We start from the raw sequence: 26,537 nt of genomic DNA on the forward strand, positions 1-26,537 counted from the left end.
ATTGTATCAGAATCGGGAAATATTATAACGGTCCCATCACTAGTAAATATACTTTGACAAAAAAATTATGTTTCGATTTGAGTATTTCTTAGTAACTAATTTACAATCGAATATTTTTTCCATAATTTATCGAGATCAAGATTTTAATTTTGTTTAGATGTTTGTTTTGTTTTTACATTTAAGCTTTTACTACTTTCTCTTTCTCCGAGAAGAGAGGTTGCTAGTCAGTCAATACTTTTCATGGGAGGTGCTTGACTTATCGTTAATATATTGTTCCCTCTGAAAAAAAAAAATGTTCACAACAAATATTCGTCTAGCGTGTCAACAATTACATCATCAACGCTCTGATCCCCATCTGGCATCAATTGCGATGGATGACTCTCGTCTGAGTGAGGCCCCGTGTTTTGACAAGCTTCTGGGTTTGACCTTTACTCCTGATCTGAAATGGAACACGTACATCAAGTCTGTTGCCAAGGTCGCTGGAAAGATGGTGGGATCCTTCTACCGCTCCAGAAGATATCTCGCTACTGATGCAATTCTCTATCTATATAAAATCCAAGTACGTCCAAGGATGGAATACTGTTGCCATATGTGGGCAGGAGCTGCTAAAAACAGCCTATCCTGCCTTGATAGAGTACAAAATAGACTTCGTGGCTTAGTGGGGGATGCCCTTTTCTCTACCCTGCAACCTCTCTTCCACAGAAGAGACGTTGCGAGCCTATCCTTATTTTATCGTTATTTCCATGGCAGGTGCTCGTCTGAACTCCAATCTCTGGTCCCCCTCGCCAATCTTTCACGAAAAACACCCGTCTATCTGAATCCACTGTGAAAAATTTCCCCCACTCTTTATATGTGCCTAAATCAAAACGTGGATTCCATGAACAAATCTTCTTTCTTAGAACTGCACGCCTGTGGAACTCTGTTCCGTCTGCCTGCTTCACACCGGACTACAATTTGGATGTGTTCAAGTCCAACGTTAACAAATTCCTAATGAACCGCCCCCTTAATTAAACACTTCATCAAATCTCCACACTAACGTAATGTACTTGCAATAACCCTTATCCCCGAGTGGCTTCCGGGCCTTGATAAGTGTGATCACTGTGTAAAAAAAAAAATTCCCTTACTCTTTATCTGTGCATAAAAATAAACGAAAATTCCATGAACAAAGTTTATTTCCGGTAGCTGTTAATCCTATGGAATATAATACAGTGGACTGCTTCTCAGCAAACTGTAACATGGCCGTTTTCCACACTAATATAAAGTCTTGTTGAACCGCCATCTTAAATACTTAAACACAACCCATGTTCCACCATTACTGATTATCGGGGTATTGTTTCACTGTCTATTTGATATTCATTAACCTTTATCCTCGAGTATCCTCTGGGTCTCGATATGCCCCTCTAAGCTAAAAAGTCGACCATAAATTAACTAATGATCCAAAACTAATTTGAGCTTTTGGAAAGTTTACATTGTTCGGAATTGTTTGGAGGGTTTATTTCTGACCTGTATAGCAAAGTCAAAAACACTTTGTCTTTGAGAACAATACTTTTTTTATTATTGTTTTTTAGATAAATGTAAATAAACCGAACAAAGTCAATCATTGCATTAAAACATGTATATTAAAAAAATACAATAAAAGAGATACTAATTTGTTGCGTGTTGCTGAGTCACTTTGCTATCTTGCTTTTTGTATCATTTTTTCCTTCTTTATTTGCGTTACAATTTCTATATTTAAAAATAGCGGGGGGGGGGGTAGCGTCCGGCTTTGTCCAATCGTAAAATATGCTTACATATGATATTTTAATTTGTCCAGAATTCGTATATATTATTATAAAGTTTGATTTCAAAAGTTAAAAAAAACTATTTCAGTGCTCTCAGCTAGAATCGAAACCAAAACTGTAGTATTCAATGCTGGTGACGTTACCAATGTATTAAAGTGACACGCATCTGAACTGATTAAAACAAAAACAACTAATGTACAAAATGCATAAGGATTTTCTTTCACTTTTTTACCATTTTTGACCCCTTAAAAATTATTTTAACCGGCTAAAGATCCATAGAAAGAAAGGTTCACAAAAAAATACAATCATGTAAGGTCCCTAGTGCTACTCTGAAACTTTTAGTTTCGGAACAGATAGAGTTTAAAATATGGAGAAAGACAGACAGACAGACAAACAGACATACTGCCTTTTATATATTGGATAAAGATAAAAAAATATCATACCAAAAGATAATTAATATTCTAATAAATCAGACAATTCATTAGGGACTTCATCTGTATTTTTACATTTATCAAATTTGTTCATTGTATAGATAAAATAGCATCATGTGGTACACTATCTTCACGGCGCCGAGTTGGGCGATGGTTTCTTGATTACCACTGTTTCGACTGCTCGTTCTCGGTTTCCTTCCACGTTAACGTTGCTTTAAGATCCGTAGAAACAAGAGATTCATGCGGTCCAGTCAACGATGGTTGGATTTGGTACTGGAGAGAAGAAAAGTTGCCAAGCAATCAAAAGAAAATGTCGGAAAACGCTTGTTATAAACAATAAAAAACGTTTATTTACACAATCTTCAACAAACAGTGCGGAATGTGAGTGATTGTGGTTGACTGGCGGAATAAAGTTTTCTTAGAAAATCTTAACTGCAATTAGGCAGCGCCAATAATGGAGAATCTCCAATCTCTGGTCCCCCCTCGCCAATCTTTCACGAAAAACACCCGTCTAGCCGAATCCACTGTGAAAATTTTCCCCCACTCTTTATCTGTGCCTAGATCAAAACGTGGATTCCATGAACAAAGCTTCTTTCTTAGAACTGCACGCCTGTGGAACTCTGTTCCCTCTGCCTGCTTCCTACCGGACTACAACTTGGATGTGTTCAAGTCCAATGTTAACAAATTCCTAATGGACCGCCCCCTTAAGTAAACACTTCATCAAATCTCCATACTAACGTAATGTACTTGCAATAACCCTTATCCCTGAGTGGCTTCCGGGCCTTGATAGGTGGTGATCACTGTGTAAAAAAACAAACAAAAAAAAACAGATTTCGTTCTTTAACCGGCGACAAATAAAAAAAACAAAACAAAAAAAAAACCTTTATTTTTCGCTTTGCGTATCCTCTATTTATTGGCCGGAATCCTTGAACAATCAGTACCTGATTTGTCAGGGATTGCCGTCTAATGGCTACCATCGTAACAATCACCATTGTTAGCCTATGATTGGTTTTAAATAATCAGCCAATCAGTGTCAGTCATTGGGAGGGGCTACAAGGAGCGATCGACCTGTTTCATTACATACTTTATACAGATGGATACTTTTATTTTACTTAATGATTTTAAGACACGCCGGAAGTATTCTTCACCTATGTAGAACTATGTCCAGTATAACCCCAATATAAGAGACCCAAATATAAGAATAACGGATATAAGAGAGAGTTTCTCTGGTCCCAAATTAGAGCCTGTGTACAGTGTAACCCGAATATAAAAACACTTAAAAAAAAAAAAACAGACGATTTAAAAAATCTGAATAAACGTCTGAGTATATTTATAAATACTCATTGAAATGATTTGACATTAGATTTAAAGTTCTGGGTAGATTTATGAAGAGTGTGTAATATTTTTCGACATCAATGTCCAGAATTCATTCTATGATAAAGGTTAATGTGTGTTAGGTAGCCAACATCATAATGAGACTTGGATAGTGTTTAATTATATATAATAGGAGAGCTTAACAAGAACTTATTTACATTGGACTTGAAAACGATGCCTCCGTTCAGTCTTGAAAGACAAATTATACCCTCTGTAGGGGCATCTGCGCGTGTAATGGTGTTAGAAGAGTTGCGCAATCTCCAACCACACCTCTCCTGGTCGACACTGCTTGAGTCCAGTGGTAAGGAGAAAACCTGGATGACTGAAAACAAAGCCGAGATAAGCGGAGACCACATACAGTACTTGGAAGTCCACATGGTTACCAATCTGGTATTGGCCAGGCTCATTGTTGCTTAACTTCGGTGATCTGACGGGAACCGATGTCTCAAACGTGATTATGCCGTATACTTGAAAACGATGATGTTATAATCAGCATGGAGGCAGTCTTACGGTATTGTGTTCTACAGACGGATAGTTCTAAGAAAGAAACAAGATTTGGAGTTCTTATTGTGATAAACACCGAAAATGAGATTTTGTTTTCCACTTTATGATATTTTTTATTTGCATTAGAATATCAGGATATAATCGAGTCATTTATAAAAGAAAACAATAAAAATTGAATAAATTCATAAATATAATTGTATAAAATCCTGAATGTGTTTGGTAATGTATTATCTTTGATTTGTACTCAGATTGTTGGCATGAAGGTAAAGGATACGATGTTGGTGAATGGTACTGGGACAAATGCAATAAATGCGTCTGCCGTGAAAATGGTAAATTCACTTGTACCAAAAAATATTGTCCACCAAAAGGTAAAGAAACTTCTTTCTTTATTGATAAAAATATTCACAGATAACCAATACTATATTATCAATTATTATTCATTTGCGAGTTTATTCAAATTTCGATACATTTTATACATGCGCATGCGTATGAATAATTTATGGGGTTTATTATTATTTCCATACATTTTAAACATGCTCCGAAATATATATATATATATTTTTTTTAATTCAATATATATATATATATATATATATATATATATATATATATATATATATATATATATATATAGGTATACTTTTAATTAAGTTCTTTTATTACACATTTGATTGAATATTGTAATAATATTATCAAATTTGGGGATGTTTCCTATTTTTTTAATTTATTTACATATAAACGATGGGAACTACATCACATTATATTATATCCATGTTATTATGTTTTTATTCCATGTTATGCGTTTGTTTATGTAGAATTCACACCATGCTATGAGAATTTACTCTATATTATGCACTGTATCATGTTTGCATTATGATATACGATTATCATTTGAGATTAGAAATAAAAAACATGAATAAATCCATAAATGAAAATTATGTAAAATTTTGAATGTTTCTTGTAGTTTTTATATTTTTTTTCTTTTGAAAGAATACAAAAATTAAAACGTAGATAAATTCATGAACAGAACCGTAATAAAATTTCATATGTGTGTGTTTTTAAATTATTTTTTGTTGTTGTTTTCTACTCAGTTTGTTGGTATAAAGGAAAGGGATACGACGATGGAGAAAGTTTTAAAGACGATTGCAATGACTGCGTCTGCCATCGTAATAGTACAGTCAGTTGTACAAAGAAAGCTTGTCCACCAAAAGGTAAATAACCAAAATTGCCGTAATTACAACTGAAGTAACTTTGAACCATATTCATAATAATTATTCCACAATTCGTACGCAGTCTTATCGGTATGTAAATCAAACAAGTTTTTTTATACTCACGTTCACCCTAACAAGTCATATCACTTCTTGGACATAAGAAAATACTATTTGGAACCCTTCCTAGGAAAAATTAACAATATGTTGGCTTACATTACATTTAAGTTTCTGCATATCAGTACAATCAGAGAAGCAGGTAGCAGGAAGGGAATTCTAAATTTCAACTGTTCGAAGGAATAAACTGTTAGTATAGATAACTTTCTAACATTTAGGAACCTCAACAGTGAAAGGGCGTGATTTTGTTGCTAAACGGGTTTCTCAGAGTGATGTACATCGAAGAAGCACATGTGCAACGCGTTCATCAGTGCACATTCGATTAAAATACTTGTAAAACAGGCACAGAAGTGCAACATTGCAGCGATGGGACTGGGGTTGAAACTTAGTTGACAAAATGGGGCCTATTATATTGTAGACTCTTTTCCGACCCTATACAATAGAAGGGGACTAGTGGTAGATGTACCAGCTCATAAATATATGAATGTAAGTGTTCCTATTTTCTTTTTGCGCAATTGAAAATTTATACAGTTTACTCGCGTATCATGTATTATATAATAAGCATATTTTGAACGTCGGTATCTGTTTTACGGGTGAGCCTTTAACCATTTTCAAATGCAATCCTTCTTGTTGAAATTGGAGTTTGTAGAGAAAATAGTTATAATAAAGTTTCACGACGTCAGTTTATTCTTGTTGCTTCCTAAGCTCCCTTTAAAACGGCATAAATCACATAATGCACCCATTAAAATATTCCCTTTACCAACGCTTACACTGTGCCGATATAAAACCGTTAAACATGAGAGACCCTGCGTAAGTAACGATTAAATTAGTTAGTGTGAATTTACACAAGGATCACGTTAGTATATATTAGGCAAACAGAAATGTACCCAAGAACTGATGGCGCGATTTCAAACGAAGTACAAAGGCCAAAGTCCCATGCGAAAACATATAATTGAACGATCACGATATGTAATGAAGTCACGTTTCCGAGCGAGAAAAACAGAGGATCTCTAGTCAGTTCTCTTCTGGAAGCTAAGCCTTGTGGACGAGACACGTTCAATAATGTAAACATAACTTCAGCTTATGTTGCCAATGCTTTCGACTGCGGTAAAGTTCATTTCTTCATTTTGTCGAATAAGGAATATTTGGAATGAATTATTCTCAGTTTACATATGAATGAATTTTTTGTCAGCATTATGCTGTTATATTTACGAAAATATAAATAACATTTAAATCTTCGGCGTCAGTCTTTTTCATGAATGTGCGCGTCTACCAGAGGGATTTAGAATCGAGAGAATATCATCACAACTGTTCTCTACGAAATGTTGATTACAGCATAATGTTAATCCAAAAGACTTCGTATATGACACACAAGTATCATATATGAAGGCATGGTCACAAATAGTACCCATTTACGTCCAAGTAGTGATATATAGTGATGAATGTGAGTTAAGAATAAAAAAGTAAAATATATTTTTGAAGGTAAAATCGATCAGAACAGATAACCCAAGTTTCCCCTTCGATACGCTTTGCTTAACATGTTTTTTCAGCTTTCGGATTAATATAATTTTCACTTAATATATAAATAGCAGTTGTTTGTGACTATATGTGTTTGCATGTCCAGATCACAAACACCAACAAAGTTGGTAAATTTTGATCGACGTGGACGTTGGCCTGAGGGAATAATATTTCAAACATAAAGAATATTATTTCTTTGACTCTAGAGATTTTTTTAAATGGGGGGGGGAGATTCCCCTCCTGTTGGCTTATTCCTACAGTAATCTATAAGTTTATGTGTGTAAGAACGAACAGAAAAGAGAAAGATAGAAGTTTTAATAAAAATATGTTACACATTTGCTCCGAGCAAACACCAGGTAGTCTTGCTAGTTATTTAATAAAAGTCCAAAATTAGCTTTTTTACAAGCCATTCATGGGTTTAAGAACGACCTTGTCTATGTGTGTTATTTTTTCTATTTAATGTTCACGATTGCTTATGTAATACACATTTTGTAAGTCTGTTTGGCGGGAATTTGAAAAGAGAAGAAGGCTGCAAACGATCTGCGCAATGTGCACTTTTTCATTTTGCTCGCAGAGTCCAATTTCGCCGTTAGGGTTTCCTCGACATAAAAAGATCTGATTTGTATTAGGAAACAGTATTGCCGTATGAAAAAAATAAAATTAATATTAAAAACGTATATAAATCGAAAAACATATTTGTATAAAATTCTTTATATATTTTATAATTTGTATTTTTACTTTGTACACAGGATGTACGCATAATGGAAAAGAATACAAACCCGGAGAAACTTTCTGGGACGAGTGCAATCATTGCAACTGCGTAGCTGGCGGCGTTGCCATTTGTACCCTAATGGCTTGTGAAGATAAAGGTAAATGAAATTTTTTATCTGCATGAACAATAAATATAAATAAATATATCATAACCACGGATAATCAATATCTTATTTAATCCAACGATTTTTATACGATTTTATCTCTAATTTTAAATTTCTCAAATATGTTCATCTTATTTAGAAAATAGCGTCAATTTATTCTTTATTTGCTTTTTTTCTTTATTTTGGAGTCACTCGAAGATTAGGGTTAATGAATGCAAGATTGTAATCGTAGATCGTGTACATTGAGTATAATTTGATTATTCATGGGGACGGCTAAAAAAGCTGTTTGCATTAGATTTGAAAACTATTATGTTGTATTCAACCGGTAAGCAGGCAATCGGAACAGTGTTCCATAGATGCACATTTCTAGGAACGGAGTCCGCGTTTAGATTTTTCCACAGGTAGAAGTGGGAGAAATCGTATAAAGTGGTTGTAGCTAGTGAAGTGGGTTTTTTTTAAAGTTTTGCAAGGGGAACCATAGACTGGATTTCAGTTGAGTACTTGCGATGAAAATAACAATAGAGGTGAGCGTAATCATCTGTTGGAATAAGGCCGCAGGGAGAGGAAAAAGTCATCATCTACTAGGTTTCCAAGCTGGTTTTGTATTCTATTCTGTAAACTACCCGGATTTTGCAACAGTACTCCATTTTACGGCGTACCTGGCTCTTATACAGATAGAGGTTTGCATTGGCAGTGAAATACCTATTGGAGCGGTAGAGTGATCCAACCATTTTTCCCCGGCGATCTTGGCTTCACTGTTTTAATTTAGTAGACCTTTCAAAACTAATGGGGATATTTTATTATATTTCAATGTGTATGTTTTTAGAAGATCCATTTTTTGACAGATTTTGTTTCGATTACATACATTATTCAGGTGGGTATTTTTATTTTCTTTAGTGATTTTCAGAGTTAGTGGGATCAATTTTCTCCTCTGTAGAACTATATATTAATACCATTTTATGAACACCGGATTTTTCTTAAGATACATTTTTCAAGCCTGACTTGTAAAGTTATATTTAAGATATTTAGAGTGTTTAATCTGCTTTCTTTCTGAATGTCGTCTTATTATTTTGAAAACGTTTTATTAATAATTTTTATCGAAAAACACGAAAAAGAAAAATATTCAACGTATAAATATTTTTCTGATAAAACCGCTGAAACAAAAATTTGATACATTATTAAATATATTAATTTTTATAATCATTGATAGTTTTGACCAATCGCTGCGGTTTTTCAAAGTTACTTTTGATTCAAGCAATAAATGACTGAGAACAATAAAAGTTGCTGATGACTATTAATAATAATATTTACAACACATCGGTTTCCCTTATAAAAATGATCCAAGATTATTTTATTTATTTTATTCAATGAGGATAAATGTTTTTATTTACTTGCAGAAATATTCAAGCTTTCTTACAATCTAGATTGAAATATAATTTTAGAAAAAGATATTTTTAAAATAATTGAAAATTTAGATGCGTTCCTATTTCACTTTTCTTGTTCTCACTTTTGTTTAGTTTTTAATCAATAAGACGATAGCCATTAGTCGCGTGTTCTCGTGCAATGAATGAATGCGTGAATGTAGGATTGACATGAAATTCTTAAAGATAAACTAAAATGACCGAAGATGGGCTGAAATGACTTAAATAAATAAAAAGTAAATGACTTAGAATTGCTTTAATGAACTTAAGGATGAATTGAATGACCTTAAGAATGACTTGAATGCTTAAAAAATAACTGGAATCCTTCAAAAACAATTTTAATGATCTGGAGAATGACTTGACTGGCTTTGAGACTGACTGGTTGTAAAGTGGGTGATCATTTTACATTAAATTAATACAGAAAAGTGATCCCCCACTTTATGTCAAAAAGTTACAACCATAAGTACAGCATGTAGTAAGAACAGATAGTACACTTTGATCTTGGCCAAAAGGTCAGGAAAAGGGTATTTATTTGCTTCCCCACCGAGCAAATTAGGCACAAGGCCGATTTTTAATGTGAGGAGTGAAGGGGAAATGGGGACCAACTCCACGGGAAGTAAGGGAGCTGGATAGTGACAATTGGTATGAAGGGTTGCCCCTACATTGACCAAGGTCTTATCCGTGGGGGTCGCCCCCACATAGGGTCTTTGCTTGCAGTATCTGCCGGAACAGATGGTATTTATTTGCTCCCCCACTGAGCAAATTAGGCACAAGGCCAATTTTTAATGTGAGGAGTGAAGGGAGGGGGAAAGGAAAAAGGGGACCAGCTCCCGAGAGGTGGGAAATGGGAGCTGGTTAAAGGTCAGACATGTGGGGTTGCCCCCACATCTGGTCTTTACTAGTCATAGCTAGTCATAGCTATTCATAGCTTGCAGTATCTGCCGGAAAGATACTACACTTTGATCCCGACCCGAAGGCCAGGAAAAGCTTAAAAAGCTAAGAACCGCATCTATTAACAACATCTTAACCAAAAAGGCCAAGCACAAAAGTGTTGCGGACAGTCGACAGACCGACCGATGGGATGACTTATAGAGTCGCTTGCACGCGACTAAAAACCGAACAGTAAAAATTAAACTTAAATTTAAATATCCGACTAAAAATTTATAATCTGCTAAAAAAATACGTACTTTAAACAAACCTAATACAATCAAACAGAAAGTAAAAGTAACGCCTCTTTTTCTTTAACTCAAAATATTGAAGCGTTACGAAGACGGGTGTGGTATGATCAAAACAATCGATCCTTTGTGCTAAAGAAGTAACCAAACATGCATGGATCATATAAATAAACAATCAATTGAATTGGCAATCCGCAATGAAAACCTTAAAGCATCATAGATCAAAGTCGGAATGAATATACTCATTTATTCAATGAATCATTTAGAATAATAATGAACTAGAGAGGCATGTGGAAAGTCCACAGCGGATTATTTTATATGTAATATATGGATGTTTAGCATACATGCAGACGTTCTGCTGTTATTGTAGTTCTTTTGTTAAAATGCAAAAGTATTTATCTACGCTAGCAGGGACGCCCGGCATAGCTCGATCGTAAAATACGCTTAAAAATGAAATTTTAATTCATGTAGATTTCGAATATATTATTATGAAGTCAATTTTCTATCGATTCTTGTATATTATAAAGTTGTGATTTCAAAAAATATATTCATACTACTTAGGTGCATGATCTTGAACCGAAGCCGAAACTTATGATTGATATATATATATATATATATATATATATATATATATATATATATATATATATATATATATATATGTCTTGGGTTCCTTCAGCTATAATCGACACCGAAACCAAAATTTATGAAGAATTCTTGGTAAAATTATTTATTACAAGATATGGGAGGTCATCTTCTATTATATAAATCTAACCTGTCTGTTCAAATGTATGCATGTGTGTATGTTTGTATGTCTGCCTAAAACTTTTGACAGAGGCGGTGGATTTCAAAAGATCGGTTTTGTTTTGAAGCTTTACCCTTCGGACGACAAATATCGAAAATTTGGCTAAAAACATTAATTCTTTCATCCTCAACTGGGCATTTTTCTTTTTTTTTATTACATTTTCACCCCAAACAAGGCACATTGGCACTTTGGTGTCGGGGGCTACTATCAGGGGCAACAACTACTGGCACTATGTTGTGATTTGGGCAGCAAGATGTCGGTTCATGTTATATTTGAACTTCTGCATGTCAGTACAGTTGGGGAAACAGGGACCTGGAATGGAATTCCAGAGTTTAGCGGTTCTGGGGAAGAAACTACTGGAGTAGAAAGATTGTTTACATATAGGGATCTCTAATGTGTGGGGGTGGGATTTAGCTGCCTGTCGGGTTTGTCGATGGTGTCTACGTCGTGGGGGCACAAGTGTCTGCAGTTTGCCAGAGCATTCACCATTAAAATACTTGTAGAACAGGCAGAGGGATGCAACGTTTCATCGATAGGACAGAGGCTGAAGTTTAGATGCCAGTTCAGGGCCTATCAGATTGGCAACTCTCTCTTGAATCTTGTCTAGGAGCGAAAGACTAGCAGCAGATGCACCAGCCCAAATGTGACAGTAATACTCCATACATGGGCGAATGGTGGCCTTATAGAGGTACAGGATACTTTCGGGTGTTAGTAGTTTTCTAGCACGGTAGAGAGAGCCTACCTTCTTCGCAGCGGTCCTGGCAACGCTTTCAATGTAATTGTTCTAACTCATGTTTCCTGTGAACGTTACGCCAAGCAGTTTGAAAGATGTACTCTCAGATAAAGAGTCGTTGGCCATTGCTATTGGTGGCAGAGAAGGGTTCTTACAATTATTTAAGGAAACCAGTTTAGTCTTGGCAGCATTAAATGTGACCATCCATTTTTGTCCCCATTCCACTACAGATTGGAGGTCATCCTCTAGTGTTTCTGTCATTTTTTTTTTTTTTAGATATGTGTTTATTTGTTTTCCTGTCGTGCCTGTTATTGAGTGTGGTGTCATCAGCATATATACCCATCTCAGAGGAAATTTTGTCGGGGAGGTCATTAATAAATATTAGGAACAATAGAGGTCCAAAGATAAACCCGTGAGGAACTTTCGCATTTATATAACATTGTTTAGATGTACGACCGTCGAGGACAATCTGGGGTTTTCTCTTATCTAAGAAGGATTTAATTATGTTAAGTATTCTACCAGTGATACCGTATGATCTAATTTTCCTGAGGAGACCCTCATGCCATACCCTGTCAAAAGCCTTAGATATACCTAGAGCTACCGCTCTGCCCTCCCTCGCTTTGTCCAGTGAGTGGTATATACGTTCAGAGATTACAGTGAGCATGTCTGCTGTGAAACGGGCTTGTCTAAATCCATATTGTTGGTCAGTCAGAAGTTTAGCATCTGTAAGGTGATGGACTAGAGCATGGTTAATTAAGGTCTCAAATTTTTTTGCGAAAAGTGGGAGGAGGCTAATGGGGCGATAATTTGATGGGTCAGTTCTTTCGCCAGAATTCTTGAATATTGGTACCACAGAAGCAGTTTTTCAACTGCCCGGAAAGCAAGATTCATTAATCGTTCTACAGGGAGAGGTCGCTTTTTTCGCCGATATTTTCGAAATTTATCTCCTCTTTTCGATTAACTAGCCTTAATTTTAACATTCGTTACTTCCAGTTTGGCGAGGGGCGCAACAGCGAAGACGTCACGTTTTTTTTTCACGTTATTTTCCTCCTTCGCGGTACAGATTCTGGCCTGCCTGCCTATTACGAATTTTTTGCTCAATACACCCCCCCAAAACAACCGGACAACGCCGGGCACCCAGACTTACATCTTAAATTTCAAATGTTCAGACCCAAAATTGGCGAAGGAGTTTGGTAGAGTCTGCACAGGTCAACTCTGTAAACTTTGACCTCTTGTCAGCTAAATTCTCGCCCTAAAACTGATTAAATGCTTGATGCATGATTGAATATCCTTTATTTAAAATGTCAAATGTTTAGACCCAAAATTAGCTGAATAGATTACTAGAGATCGCAAAGATAAAATCTTCTGAACTTTGACCCCTTGGTAGCCAAATTTTCGGCCAAAAACTGATTAAAACGCTTGCCCTATGACGGAATAGACTTTATGTAAAATTTCCAATTTTTAGACTAAAATTTAACTGAGGGGTAAATTTTTTAAAATTTTGACCTCAATTTTGACACCTTAAGATTTATTGTTTTGGGCTCAAATCAAGTTAACAAGTTTGATCCATGTCCAAGAAACCTACGTTTAAATTTTCAAGTGTTGGCGGAGGAGTTTAGTAGAGTTTTACAAAGGCCAGATCATTGAACTTTGATGCCTTGACAGCCAAATTTCTGGGCGAAAACTGATTAAAAAGATTTCCCAAATCTCAGTACTCCTTATGTCAAATCTTAAGTCTGTGTACTGAAAATTGACAGAGTAATTTGCAGGGAAATGTACACAGACAATTTCCCTTTTATAGATATATAAATTATATTGGACCCAATATATAATAATGATTTAAAAGTTTTAAAAAATTACTTCTGCGCCACCACCGAGAATCAAAACCAAAACGTTTAGCTTACGATTTATTTTTTCATCTGCCATAAATGACTGGGCTATGAACACATGTTTGCTGCAAAGCTAAAAATTAAAACATGGGCCAACAGCTACTACGTTATGCATGCATATTCGTAAAGCCGGCGTCCGACTCGTATATTTCATTTTTTTTTTAAATTTTCACACTTTTTTACCGATTTTCCCGGGCTAAAAGCCAAATATATATATATGAAATTCTATGTTTGTAGACCAAAACTGTAGGAGTTTGGTAGGCAAAATTTTTTAAACAAAAATATGTACATATACATAAATATATATGGAAAAAGTTTTGTGCGTACTATAATCTTTTTGCACAAATATTTCGGAAGTATAAATCATGTAGAATATCTGCATGAATATAATTACACATAATTAACTAACGATGATTATCCCATAAGAAAACTGAAAAAAAACTAATAGGGGATTAATTAAAATGAATGTTTAAAAGAATATGCAAATTGGCTAGATTTTTTTGCTAGTAAATGCAATTCCACGACCCATATATAAGAAAGTACTTTTTTTTTTAAATAAATAGAAAAAATGTGGTTTATATATTAATATCAATATGAAAAAAACTATAGGAGTACACATTATATGGGTTTTACGGGTTACATTACTAACTTTTACATAGGTGGGTCCCATGGGTTACTTATAATGTGTTCATATATTTGTGTTCATATATTTGTGTCAAAAAATTCGTGTTCATATATTTGTGTCAAAAATTCCCACTATTGTCCCCTATATTATTTGAAGGGCTGCATATCGATCAATTGGTTCTCCCCACAAAGATGATCCCAGCAATATGTGTGTGTCTGCATATATATGTATAGGACGATTTAACAAAACTTAACATCTGTGTGCGTGTCTTCCTGTACAGCTGTAAGATGAAAGAGTATAGAGGATGAAAGAGTATAGAGGATGAAAGAGTATAGAGGATGAAAGAGTACAGAAGATACAAAAAGTATGTAGAAAATAAATATCAATTTAAAAATTATTTACAGTTATATAAATCAGTCCATTTTTTAAGGTTGTTTTTGAACCCAGTCAACAATGGGTACTTCTGCTAGTATATTATACACACACATGAAAATCAAAGATTACATCAACCGCAATATTATCGCCCTCCCCTTACTAAAATAATAACTTCGATCTAATGTCTGGGCTGATTATTTCATTACAAACACACAAATCAACTCATATTTCATTAGTTTTCATAATTCTTGGATATGGTACTAATTTCGACTATCATTTTTAATAATTTTTATCCACATCTTCGTCCCCTTTCTAAGATAATAACTTTTATATATTGTCTGAGCTGATGACTTTATTATAAACACACCAATCAATTAACTTACATTTTATCATGTTTCATAATTCTTCGATATGTTACTATTTTCAGCAATCATTTTTTTTAATTTAAACGAACATTATCGTTCCCCCTTACTAAAATAACAACTTCGATATATCGTCTGGGCTGATTATTTCATTACAAACACACTTAACCATTTACTCATATTTCATCATTTTTTATAATTCTTTGATATGTTATTAATTTCGACAACCATTTTTTATAATTTTTACCCATTTTTCGCCCACTCTTACAGAACACATAATTTTGAAATATTGTCTGGGCTGATAATTTCATTACAAACACACCGATCTATTCACATTTTATTATTTTTCATAATTCTTGGATATGTCACTTATTTGGACAATCATTTTTCAATATTTAAACCAGCATTATCCACCTCCCCTTACTAAAATAATAATTTCGATATATTGGCTGATTATTTCATTACAAACACGCCCATCAATTAACTCATATTTTATCACTTTTCTAAGTTGTTAGATATGGTACTAACTTCGACAATCATTTTTCATAATTGTAACCCATATTATCGGCCTCCTGACTAAAATAATAACTTTAATATATTGTCTGGGCTGATAATTGCATTACAAACACACTAAACCATTTACTCATATTTCATCTTTTTTCATAATTCTTGCATATGTTACTTATTTCGACAATCATGTTTCATAATTTCGACCAACTTTATCGCGCAAGCTTATTAAAAAATAACTTGGAAATATTGTCTGGTCTGATTATTTCATTACAAACACACCAATCAATTAACTCACATTTTATCATTTTTCATATATCTTGGATATGTTACTAATTTCGACGATCATTTTTCATAATTTTAACCAATATTATCACCCCCCCCTCTTACTAAAATAATAACTTTTATATATTGTCTGGGCTGATGACTTTATTAAAATACCAATCAATTAACTCACATTTCATAATTTTTCATAATTCTTGGATATGTTACTAATATCGACAATCAGTTTTTCATAATTTTAACCCATATTATCGCTCCACCCTTACTAAAATAATAACTTTGATATATTTCCTGGGACATTAAGGACGAAAATATGAACTTAGGATTACTTGATATATTTACGTGATTTTTGGAATGTTACAAATAAGAACCTAGTGTGCACTTGCCTGATTTTTGGAATCAGCAGTATATCCATGTGATTTTTTGAAATATGACATCTTATGTCAATGTAGTACATCATAAATATATTATATGCATCTTTTTAACAGAAAATAATGACGTCATTACCGGCATTACCGGAAGGAAATACGTCAGACTATCTCCCCTCCCTGTTACACGAATGACCCGGTCTAAGCCGGGTTGACATGCTAGTATATATACGTGTATAGGTGTATCTACATATATGTATGTTCATGAATTAAAATGTGGCACGTGTCTGCGGATTAAATGTCAAAAATTGACAAGCTAAACGGGAATTGTTTCAATATTTCTCACAAATATAAACAAACCTTGTTATTGTTATGAAAAATGTAACAGAAAGGAATCTGGTTACGTGGATGTTTTGAAAAGATTGACAGGAAAAAATGACAGAAGGAAAAAAATTGCAGTTGGAGATTTGATTGTCAACCGAGTGGACGCCACGATAATTCTCTCTGTCGCTCCCCCCCCTCTCTCTCTCTCTCTCTCTCTATCTCTCTCTCTCTCTCTCTCTCTATCTATCTATCATAAGCAAGAACAAGAGGAGAAATAAAAAAAAACGGACTGTTGCTTAAACCAATGGTTGTTGTGTTTTGAATTCTTAAAAAAGGTTTATAATATAACATCCCTACTCGAAAAGGAGGAGATTATTCCTGGAATCTCATTAAACACTCACCAAATTCATTGACTCACATTTAGTATAATTATTACGATAGCGGATGTGTTCTTAAATCTTAACCAATGAAATTTGCTGAAAAGCCTGACACAAAAGAATACACACGCTATCGTATTAATAGATAGATTACAACACAAAATATGTGAACGTATTAATACATTTTTCATATTGTGTCCTTTTATTTATCATAAATATATCTTGATCCAATATTTTAGTTATGTTTTTCACCGACAACATTAAAAATTGCTTTTTAAGTAGCATTCTTAACGGTTTCATGTTTGTTTGCAAACCGGAAGGGAAGCTTTAAGTTATGTGCGCAGGCTGGTGTTGTCTTATGATCGCATTCTTGTACAATTCACATCTAGCTCTAAATGTTTTCTGAATTAAGAAATAGGTCTGATTTGTTTTCATATATGACGTCAACATGGACGCCTTCAAGTCCAACATAAACAAATTCTTGATGCACCGCCCCCTAAGTAATGACACCTTATCAAATCTCCAATACTAATGAATACTGCAACACTATCCCTTTGATTACCGTACACAAAATAACTTATCCCCGAGTGGCTTCTGGGCCTTGATAAGTGGTGACCTTCATGTAAAAAAACAATTTTTCAAAAGACGTTAAAATTTCGAAATGTATTTTTAAAAATTAATTACTTAATCCATAACGAAAATTATATGAAATTCTACATTTTTATTGTGATATGATATTGTCATTGAAAAGATTTAAAAATAAAAAAACGTAAATAAATCCATAGAGAAAACTGTATAAAATTGAAAATGTAGTTTTTACATTTTATCCTTGTTTTCTATTCAGATTGCTGGCATAAAGGAAATGGTTACGACGCAGGGCAGAAATTTAAAGATGATTGCAATGATTGTATCTGCAGCCCCAACGGTGTAGTCGGTTGTACCGAAAAATTTTGTCCACCAAAAGGTAAATGAACTTGGTATTTGCATTGACAATGAAACTCTGAAAATCATATTCAAAGATAATGAATATCCTTTTAAAATCTACGAGCTATTCGCGGATTAATTAGCATTTTTATATTTATAAAAGAATAATGTATGAATTATGAAAATAAGTTCAAATCGTGTCATTTACTCGTTTTAATTCATGTATTAATAATATAAAAAGTACTTTGTCTGTGTATCTGTGTGTCTGTGAGTTAGTTCCTTATGGACTCGGAAACGGCTGGGTCAATTTTTATGAAATTTCACATGAATGTACTTTACGTGCCTGGCAGTGTTCTTAGATAGGATTTGTGTTGGAATATCTTCAATAAGTATCGGTAATCGATAATCGAAATAATCCAATGAAGGAAAGAACAGACGATTTTGACCAAAGTTAACATCTTACACAGCCTAAAATCCCATGTGCATTGCAGAAGTTTTATTACCATACAAGCTAAAAGGACCAATATATAAAAGCAAGTAGATCCTTTGATATGACAGAGGCGTGTTCGTAATGAATGTTTCTGTTTAAAGCACAATTTCAAAATGTTACTTTTTCATTTTAAACTTAAATTTAAGCCATTATCCGCGCACAACCAGTAGTGCCAGGTATATCAAATCAACATTAAGTTCTTTGATATGACAAGGGTGCGTTCGAAATGAATGTTTTTGTTTGAGCACAACTGAAGCATGATACTTGACTTTTACATTTTAAACTTTAAACGAAGTCACTGCGAGAGGCATTTCAAACTTCATCCAAGTTCATCGCGATGGGTACCCAATTAGAGCAGACAATCAATGGATTGGATTAAAAAATTAGCGATTTTACCGATTTCTATGACAATAAAAATATGGACGTGTGCAATATTCGTTGATTATCATTCAATCCCGGGCAACGTCGGGTCACTCTGCTAATGAACAATCAGAGTAACTCTAAAGATCAATCTCAGATATAATCAGTACATTATTAAATATCATGATTTAGATTTAATTGATTATTAAATATCATGGGTTAGGTTTAATTGATTATTAAATATCATGATTAATAGTTAATTTATTTCCGATTATTCTTTAGTCGAACTTCTTGGAGATCAAAGGGCCGTCTACCTACGGCAAACACTTGCGTAAAGCTATCCTCCACTATTTTTAACTTAAAACATAAAAGAATGTTTTGAATAAGTAAAAACAATGCCCCACCTAATATTTTCCTACCCTTAAATTTTAAAAACAATTCGCTTATATATGTGGATTTACCGTTAACTGTGAAAGAAGTGAGTGTCTATTACTCGTTCAATTTTTTATAAGAAAATGATCGCTCAACCTTAACATAGAAAATGTTCCAATAGTTTGACATTTCCTTTTTTGCGGATATTTTGTCAGGCTGTTTACATACAGCCTAAAAAAATATATTTTTTAATGAAAACTGCGTATTTCGCTTTTTGAACCAATAATAATAATAATAATAATAATAATAATAAGGACTTTCAAAATGGGATAACGCAAATAGGTCGCTAATCGTATCTTTTGTGGGGAAAAAAGGTTACAGAGGAGAGAAAAGGGCGTCGCCTACTTGGTGATCTTGTTCTCGTACAGTTCTGATAGGATTTTCTTGAATTATGAATGTAACAGAGCCATCGACGCTGGGTTAGCAGTAGCCATATGCAAATGACCAAGCCGGCTACGCGATGTGACGTCACAGAAGAGATTAAAACGACACACGTGTTTGGAAAAGACGTATTCGAAACGTGTTGAAGACATATAAGATTCAAGACGTGCTAGAGGCACGAGTTAGCGGGAAAGAACGTATTCGAGACATGAAAGAGCGGAAAAAGGACATGTTCGCGACACGAGTCTTCGAAAATTTGGAATTCGAGACGTGTTTGAGACCCACGAGTAACATCACAGCCGGGACGAAAAGTGCAGAAAAGGAGAAATGAACTGTTTAAATATTTAAAGAAAAAATGCCTTGTTGCAAATATTATATATAAAGGCTGTTACTAAAAAAAGAAAGTCAATTAAGCTTTTCCCTTTCTTATGTTCCTTGTGACAATCTACAACATGTTGGGTCAGTTAAAATGTAATGACACCGTTAAAGAAAAAGTGTACTACGTTAGATGAAAAGATATGATTTGTGTTATAACTTAATATTGTCTTTTCAAAACAATAAGTAATAACTCATTTTCTCAATACTTTAATGAGAAAACAACCATTAATTTTATTAATATTGATTTTTAATTTGAATTTTTTTCTTGGTAACGTTCTACTGTTTCGTATGTTACTTCCTGATCGTCCGTCTGTTTCACGAGATGTCTAAAAACTATGGCGACAAAAAGATTCGACGTGTTTTATGTTTTATTTAATTTTTACATTTTTAATTCAGTTTTCCCGATTCCGATATTTTTACATCACATATTAAATATGATTTTGTATCCAACGTGTTATATGTTTCGGCGAAAATGTTCATGATTACTTCTTTCGATAACATTCATCAGCTTTTTTTTTTTTTTGCTTGAAAACCGAAAGAGATGCCTTGAGTCATGTGTGCAACGCGTTTTTATATAGTTTTTATTTCGTTTTCTTGCAGTTCAATTATGTTGTCTTGAATTATAAAGAGATGTGATTTGTATGACGATATAATAAATGTTTTAAAAAAATAAAATTAGCAAAATAAACCTGAATAAATTGATAAAAATAAGTGTATAAAATTCTAATTGTGTTTTTTTATTTTTTTATTTTTATTTTGTATCCAGTGTGTGTGTATAAAGGAATACAATATGAATACGGAGATACTTTCTGGGACGATTGCAATAAATGCAGCTGTCATGTTGACGGGGCAGTCGGATGTACTGAAAGAGATTGTTCACACAAAGGTAAATAAAATTGATCTTTGCATTGACATAAGATAACTTCGAAAACCAATATCCCATGAAAACCTATGATTCCTTCGCGAGTTTATCTGTATTTTTATGTTCATTAAACATGCTCATAAAAATATAAAGTATAATTTTGTGCTGTTTCTGTCACGAATTTCAAACTCTTTCTTAGAACTGCACGCCTGTGGAATTATCTTCCGTTTTCCCGCTTTTCAGCTGACTACAATATGGTTGTCTTCAAGTCTAATGTAAACAAGTTTTTGATGAACCGTTCCATATAAGTTAACAAATTTACCGAATTTCCATTATTAACGATTACTATATTGTCCAATTTCTACTGTATACTCTTTAACCCTTATCCTAGAGTGGCCTCTTGGCCTTGATAAGTGGTGATGCCTATGTAAAAAAAATCGGCGTACATTGCTCTGATTTTATATATTAGCCAATGAATATATTTGGAGTTTTTGTGTTTGCATATAAACTAGTGTAATCCCTTTGAGGTTAACAGGTTTTCAAAAAAAGGTAGATACTTAATTAGATTTCAATGTCGTTATGTTTTTAAGCATGAATTCCGATCATATTTTACGGGCAGATATTTAAATTTGTCTTAGTGATTTTCGTAGATGTTAAGTAGCTTTTAATTATGTAGAAGAATGCAATGATATAATCATTGGTAAAACTGGGTACACTTTTAGTAAGGTACAGTTTTGTAAATTTCCCTGTAAATTCATATTTCAAAAACTTAGGTTGGCTAATCAAGATACATTTGAAAAATCATATCGTTTATTTGTGAAGATAAACTGCATTTATAAAATGCTTTATTGCTAATATTGGCACGTGTTGAAACTGTCACACACATACACAGGCGGACGGAAGGCTAAAATACCGAGTTGTTAGGGCAGACCTGTGTAAACTGACTTCGCCGGGGGTGAGTAGGTCAAGTAATTGACTTCACAACTGCCGGGGTTAAACACCTGTGAGAGAACAGGTTAATATAGATAGAGGACTCACATGCGTTTCCAGTCAGAGTGCGCAACTTCCATTCTATTTACCGACTGCACGAAACGAGAAATAAAAGAATACTTTTATATTTTTCTAACAAACGATTTTGTTGGGAGTTTTGTTTTTTTCTTGGCTGACAAGAAACTACTATTTGTTCAACTCGGCTCACAATATTTGTCGAATTTAACGAAAAGACAGCGCAGTAAAAATGTAACTTAACTTTTAAAATCGTACTAAGAATGATATGTTGATCAAAATAATCATAGATTAGAAAAAAACTAATAAAAATTAAACTAAAAGAACTTGTATATTTATACCAGGTTGGTATTTGTAGAACCTTTGTGTTAATTTTTTAATTTTATTTTATTTTTGTCTTAGTAGAGATTAATAAGCAGGGTGGGGCTTACTAAACCATGATGACCAGAGTATCAATGATTAAAAGATACCAAAAGCCGGTGAAATAAAACATTGGATTTTCATTTCTTGGTTCGTATTAGTGAAAAATATGTAATGAATTACTTTGACGTCGGAAGACATTCGTTTCACCCCCTGAAGATATCATAGATGCAACTCGTTCAAAAGTGCAGAGTGACAAGACTAACAACGCCTAAGAAAAAGCATGAAAGCTGCGATGTAAAAGAAGTTGACCACCAACAAAACAATGTATGAATTAGTTGTGCACATCTTTGTACTTTGAATGAATTAAATATTGAAATGATTTTAAATTGAATTTCAGTTCCTCGTTAGATATTAATGGTGTAATGTAGTATTTTGTGAGGCAGATAACACTCGATTAAGATGTTCCACATGCAACTTATTGTTCTATTTTTTACTTATTCTTAAGAAAATGGAGTTTTGAGAAGAAAACACATAAATAATTAACAATTAATCTCATTTATTGTAGATAAAGGATTGAGAAAAAGAAACAAAACCATGTTTAGTGTTTATCCAGCTTTGTCTGATTTACGGCATATAGAAACATTTATAATGAAGCATAATACATATTCCTACTATCTGTTTTATAGTATTTCAACTCTTGGGGCAGGAAATAAACAATAGCCGAATATGCATAGATTGTATAAATCAATAATAAATTGAAACACCGATTACTCATGAAAATAAAACATCATGGATGAAAATAGAAATTAATATATTCCATTCATCGAGTCAATCATTTATAATGATAGTCAATTGATGCACAGAATAATTTAACTCACATCACGTTCTAATACTGCGTTATTTTATTTACTTCAAGCGGATTCTGATTGGAACTTTAGTTATGTTTTAGGGTCGGCGTTTATGATTATCCGTATAGATCGAAGTCTTATCACTGTTTATAAACATAACAATGAAATCATAAATTTTGTAATAAAACATATTACAAATTTTATAGATTCGTTGTCGTGTTTTAAAACAGTGATGAAACTTCGATCTATACGGACAAAGAATATATTTAAAATTTTATGATTTCACGTAGAATTCACACCCAACAATTAGAAATCGATGTGATTTGTGTTAGGATATAACATTTTAAGTTGACAAAATAAAAACTAAATAAATTCACAGATCTATAGAAAATCGTATTTAAATATGTTTTGTATTTTTTGTCTTTTTTTTTTCAACCCAGATTGTTGGCATAATGGAAAAGGTTACGACATTGGAGACAAGTTTAAAGACGATTGCAATGACTGCGTCTGCCTTCGTAAGGGTGAAGTTGTTTGTACCAAAAGAGTCTGTCCACTAAAAGGTAAATGAGCATGACTTCATATAGCAACCATGAAGTCATCGATAACTAATACTGTTTTTAAAATTCTAATTTATCAAAAGTGTGATATTTATAAAAAAAATTACAATAAAAATAAAATCATACCTTTATCTAGTTTCCTTTGTAAATTTCGAAACTGTTCGATATTTATCGCGTGTTATGTACTCACTAATGAGTATAGATTGTGTTTTACTGTCTGCTTCACGTATGATCCTTTATACGCCTTGAAATGCAATCCTCCTCATTGGACTTGGCTGGAGGTTGGTAGAGGCCACGGTTAAGTGCTGCTCCTGAAGTCTCTAAAAATTTTATTGAATAACGCACTCATTAGAAACCCTCTTACCAACATTTATACTATTCCTGCCATGATGATCAGAGGATTTACCACTAAAACAATGCACTTCCTAAAAACCACGAGGTTGGTCCATAAAACTTGTAAAAATACGTCCGCTTTTAACATTTAAATGAAACATTTGAGTTTTTTTAGCAGACACTATATATATATAAAAATTATGCTGAGATAAATGTGCATATAATAGTCCGTTCTCAGTATTAAAATTTATTTTTGAAACATTGTTTGCGTTATATATATTAACCAAATTGTGAACAAACAAACAAGGATAAAACTGTATTATAATAGAACTGATATGTATTAAAAACATAAAATTATCTTTTGAAAAAAGTAACATTAAAAAGCTGAATGAATTCAAAAAGATGATTGTGTAAAATTATATGTTTTGTAATTTTTATACTTTGTTTTGTTCGCAGGATGTTTGCATAAAGGAAAAGAGTACAAATATGGAGAAGGCTTCTGGGATGAGTGTAATTCTTGCGTCTGCGCTGGTAACGACATAATCATTTGTACCCTAAGATTTTGTGAACAAAAAGGTAAATAAAATTCATCTATCTATTAACAACAAACAGAACTAAAAATAACATGTTCATAGATAATGAATATTCTGTTAAATACAACGCTTAATTTACTGGTTTATCTGCATTGTTTATATTCCTAAAACGCACCCTTCTCTCTCTCTCACACACACACACACACATATATATATATATATATATAGAGAGAGAGAGAGAGAGAGAGAGAGAGAGAGAGAAAGAGAGAGATGTATAAGATGTCAGTTTATTTGCCTTTTTTTTTTAGATTAATAGAAATTTAAAAAAACAATGTAAATACTTAATTACGCTTTGCTATGAGTATCTTCTTAATAATTGGATTTTCAATCGATTTCTTCGATTACATACGTTATCCGTGTCTGTATTTTCCTTTTCCTTGGTGATAATCAGAAATAATGGGAGTAGTTTTCACCCAGAGTGATCTATATACTTAGACTATTAAATGCAACAATTTGTTCGCAAATTTTTCGTTATTTCAAAATTTATCACACACGCTTATCTTATATATAATTCATCATCGGCGGTCACTCGTGTCCGAGTAAGACTGTCCTCCGTTGTGGCTTCTGTGGGTCCTCAGGTGAGCATAGAGCCCAATCCTAGACCCAATTTGTCTTGTGCAATTTGGGCAGATAAAGGTAGTGGTGGTGGGGTAGGGTTGGGTGTGTCTGGTTAATAATCTGTCCTTTCTGTGCTTGCGCCTATCCTCAGCAGCTTTATTTAGGTCACTACTATAAAGCGCAGCACCTTTGTGGACAGCGCTCCTCCATGCCAACCTGCTCCCAGCCACGTCCTCCCATGTCTTAAGGTCCATGTGAAACCGCTTTAGATTTGCTTTGATGTTGTCCTTATACTTCATCTTTTGGCCACCCTGGGCACGCTTTCCGTCAACAAGCTGAGAGTAGAAAATCTGTTTTGGGAGGCGGAGATCCGGCATTCGGACAACATGACCAGTCCATCTGAGCTGGCGTTGAGCAACAGTAGCGGTGATAGTGGGAATGTCAGCCTCACTCAGGACGCTGGTGTTGGTGCGTCGGTCCTTCCAACTAATTCTGAGGATTTTTCGGAGGCATCTTTGGTGGTACGTCTCCAGGGTTTTTACGTGCCTCCTGTATGTGGTCCAGGTCTCCGATCCATAGAGAAGAGTGGGCAGCAAGACAGCTTTATATACCATGATTTTGGTCTTTGCCAGAAGGTCACGGTTCTCAAATACTCTCTTCCTTAGCCTTGAGAAAGCCCCACTGGCACAGCTGAGACGGTGTTGTATTTCATCATCTATGTTGGCTTTTGATGATAGGATGCTGCCTAGGTATATATAATTATCCTTAGTCTGTCAACCGTTTCTTTTAGGTAAATATTGATATTAGGACGATTAATCGGAATAGGGAATTGGAAAAATTGAAACATTGGGGCTATCGGAATCCGATGTCAAAAACGATTCTTTAAATTGTCTTTCATTTCATTTAATATTGTATGAAACAAAATTTTTCGCTGGTGATATAATTAAAAAATATTTATTAATTTTATAGAATCAGTAAAAATTACATATCTATATAGATCACCCATACAAGTTTGCTTTTACCTTTGAAAAGATATCTGCACATTTAACGTGTGTTTTTACGGTAATCGGGAAAAATAACTACTCTATCGTTGAATATTTCGACATTCAAAAAGAATGGAAATCAGTAATTTTATCGGAATCGGGAATTTAGTATGGAATCTGTAATTATATCGGAATTGGAAAAAATATTAGAATTTGAGTATTTCTTAGTTACTAATTTTTAATCGAATATTCTTTTCCATAACTTATCGAGATCAATATTTTAATTTTTGTTTAGAAGTTTTGTTTTTACAATTAGGATTTTGCTACTTTTTCTTTCTCCGAGAAGAGAGGTTACTATTCTGTCAACATTTTTCATGGGAGGTCACGCACATTGTTTATTCTGTAAAAAAATTGTTCAC

General features: G+C 33.7%; 1 protein-coding gene across 1 annotated transcript in view; it reads left to right on the top strand.

Moving 5' to 3' along the window:
* Positions 1-26,537, top strand: part of LOC145291110 (uncharacterized) — a 129,705-nt gene that overhangs the window by 19,657 nt on the left and 83,511 nt on the right. Inside the window, exons 9-15 of the mRNA XM_080136626.1 lie at positions 4,339-4,458; positions 5,182-5,301; positions 7,683-7,802; positions 17,896-18,015; positions 20,783-20,902; positions 23,535-23,654; positions 24,441-24,560. Coding sequence (XP_079992752.1) covers positions 4,339-4,458; positions 5,182-5,301; positions 7,683-7,802; positions 17,896-18,015; positions 20,783-20,902; positions 23,535-23,654; positions 24,441-24,560 — 840 coding nt within the window. The remainder of the gene's footprint in view (positions 1-4,338; positions 4,459-5,181; positions 5,302-7,682; positions 7,803-17,895; positions 18,016-20,782; positions 20,903-23,534; positions 23,655-24,440; positions 24,561-26,537) is intronic.

This window comes from Euprymna scolopes, chromosome 12 (genome assembly GCF_053919585.1).
Source record: "Euprymna scolopes isolate OS-2025 chromosome 12, ASM5391958v1, whole genome shotgun sequence".
NCBI classification, from domain to species: Eukaryota; Metazoa; Mollusca; class Cephalopoda; order Sepiida; family Sepiolidae; genus Euprymna; species Euprymna scolopes.